This window comes from Macrobrachium nipponense, chromosome 28, assembly GCF_015104395.2.
Source record: "Macrobrachium nipponense isolate FS-2020 chromosome 28, ASM1510439v2, whole genome shotgun sequence".
Lineage (NCBI taxonomy): Eukaryota > Metazoa > Arthropoda > Malacostraca > Decapoda > Palaemonidae > Macrobrachium > Macrobrachium nipponense.
Window position 1 is genome coordinate 9,158,201 of NC_087217.1, and position 2,791 is coordinate 9,160,991.

The following is a 2,791-nucleotide window of genomic DNA, read 5'->3' on the forward strand; positions in this document are numbered from 1 at the left end:
TGGGTGAAAGTCCTCCAGGTGCAACTCCGACGCAATTGCACCGCTTCCTGTTCGATTAAGTTTTTGCCTTTGCAGAGTTGTTATGATTGCATTTTTCATATTCCGTTATTTTGTGTGATTTACAGGTTTCTCTGCTTATATCGTGCAAACTGTTTCAATGTTGAACAGCTGTCACGTGTGAGTGTTTAAATAGTGGATATTATATGCCTACTTACAAGTAAGTTTGTTCTGGAATGAGTGAAAAACACACACACACATTATATATATATATATATATATATATTTATATATATATATATATGTGTGTGTGTGTGTGTGTTTTTTTTTTTTTTTTTCGTTTTTTCTTCTTACTTAGCAGTCCACAGGTTTCATTTTTACAACGACCTCATTTTCAAGTCTTCCTTTTAAACAAATATGTATAGAGAGCCGGTGAGTCCAGCAGGTTAATCAATAGTCTTGTTGAGTACTAGACTTACCCCTCATTGCTCCTGACGTGAAATATTTACAGTCATTCAACTCTGTTACCCTTTCTCTGCCGTATGGTTAATTTACAGTGAGATGTTAACGAGGGTCGTAATTCTCCTGCAAATCTTCACTCCTGAAGTTTGGGAGGCTGGTGACTGCGTGGTTGGCCTTAGATATTGTTTCTGTTCAATTCCATCATATTTGGAAAATAACTGTTTTCCTGTGCTCTGAGTGGTAAGGGAAATCACCTGATACATACTAATGTTAGTTTGTTTTGCAAATTGCTAGTTTTTCTAAAATATCTCTTACCATTGGCGTGGTTATTATGGGCAACATCAGTATTTTATAGCAAGCACCCCTGACATTGTGTTGTTTTTAATGTTATTATTGTTAGCATCGGTGGTTTAGTTCTTAATATTATTGTAGTGATTATTACTATTAATACTATTATCAGTATTATTGCAATCTTTCAAACCATGTTTTTTTATTGTTTTTGTTTCAAGAAACCAAATGAAAACGGAGTATGAAGTACAAAGAGAAACTGAATGAGGAAGCACTCAAACTGTTGTTGATAGCTATGTCATTGCGTCCATAGAAAAGACCGATCATATAAATGACTTTCCTTATTGGCTGTGAACAGGTTATTTGTTTGCTTAACCGCACATCATAAACTGTTTCTCTGAAGTGGGCCTATTAATCTTCTCGACTATATTGGTCAAGAATGAAATTATGTTTCATTTAGATACTGATGTGTCACTGGTATACTACTAACCAGGGACGTGGGTAGGAATGAAAGACCGTATTATCTATGCGAGTATTTATTAAAAAGATTCAGAAAAAAAAGCAACAACTTCAACGGGAGATCAAGGCATACAGAGTTTACCAACAGCTTCCAACGGAAGGGTTTCGATACTGACCACAGGTCATTCTTTAGGGACTTGTGGCGTGGAGGCTTAAAGGGAAGGCATTATTCAGGCTTTCTTTCATTTGTTATGATAGCGAATTTCCTTTAACAGATCAGCGGAGAAAAATTCAAATAGATTTTTATCTTTAAATTGATAAGAGTTGTGGTAAAGGATTTGTGAACAGGTATTTTTGAAAACTAGGGTTTGGAACTGTAGCATAGCAGAAGGGTTCACAAGGTTATGTATCTCTAAACTTGAACGCTGTTGGCAGTTGAAATCCCAAACAAATAGTATTGAAAGGTAAGTAATTTTGGAACTTTACATAAATGCAGAGATGAAGTATCTAGTTTTTCTTATGAAGCGTCAGATTAAAATCATGAGTTCTACTACAAAAATTTCGGTTGAGGTTATCCAATGAAAGTTGAGAAAATCAGTTTGGGATTTCCTTATGAAAAGTGGGCACGTAAAATTAGTCAACATATTTTAAAGCCTAGCGGCTGTAGACTAACTCTAGAAACAAAACCTAAAAAAACAAGTCACAGAAAACCAGCTCTGACATCATGAAGCGAAGTGAGTGAGATGATAATGCGAAACAGACGACCTTTTGACATAAATCATCATGGATGGGATTTATGCCAAATGGCGTTGATGACAATGGCAGCTTGGAGGGTTGGTGACCAGCGGGACAGTCTTCACTCACTCAGTGATAAGGAGGGGGAGCTGGCTTGTAAGGAGCTGGGTGGTAGGGGACTGGGTACACTGGCTTGTAGGGGAGAGGATGGTAAGGGGCGGGGGGTGGGTAAGAGGCGACGCCCTTGTAGCTGACGTCGGCGACGAAGCCCTTGTAGTGGTCGGCTGAGTAGTCGACGTTCTGGGTCCTGCCGTCGGGAAGGGCCACTTGATAGGATCCCTGGAATGAAAGGCGGTCGACTCCGGTATTTGTATCATTTAGAAGTCTAGGTGGAATAGTGCTCTTCAAATTTCTATCGTCAATGAAGTATATATACATACATATTTGTATATTCCGTAGAAAGCGGCGTCTTGATAAATATTTTAAAACAAGTATTGGTTTTAATTTCTCTCTCTCTCTCTCTCTCTCTCTCTCTCTCTCTCTCTCTCTCTCTCTCTCTCTCTATATATATTTATTTATTAATATATATATATTGTATGTATGTATGTTATGTATTGTATGTGTATGTATGTATGTATGTATGTATGTATGTATATATATGTATGTATGTATATATGTATGTATGCATGCATGTAAATACATAATGACGCAACCATGCTTCAGTCACGCAAGATTTTCGCGGGAAGGAATTGCTTCATTCTTTTTCTGTTTAAAATCTAAGCCCTGATGTACTGTACTGCGCGAGAACTTGACATTATAACAGGTCAGCTTTACGTGGATGAGATGTGGA

General features: G+C 37.5%; 1 protein-coding gene across 1 annotated transcript in view; it reads right to left on the reverse strand.

Annotated features, from left to right (window-relative positions):
• Positions 1-1,267: 1,267 nt before the first annotated feature.
• LOC135201280 (cuticle protein 8-like) overlaps positions 1,268-2,791 on the reverse strand; it is a 5,805-nt gene continuing 4,281 nt past the window's right edge. Inside the window, exon 3 of the mRNA XM_064230154.1 lies at positions 1,268-2,280. Within this exon, the coding sequence (XP_064086224.1) occupies positions 2,071-2,280 (210 nt within the window). The 3' untranslated portion in view covers positions 1,268-2,070. The remainder of the gene's footprint in view (positions 2,281-2,791) is intronic.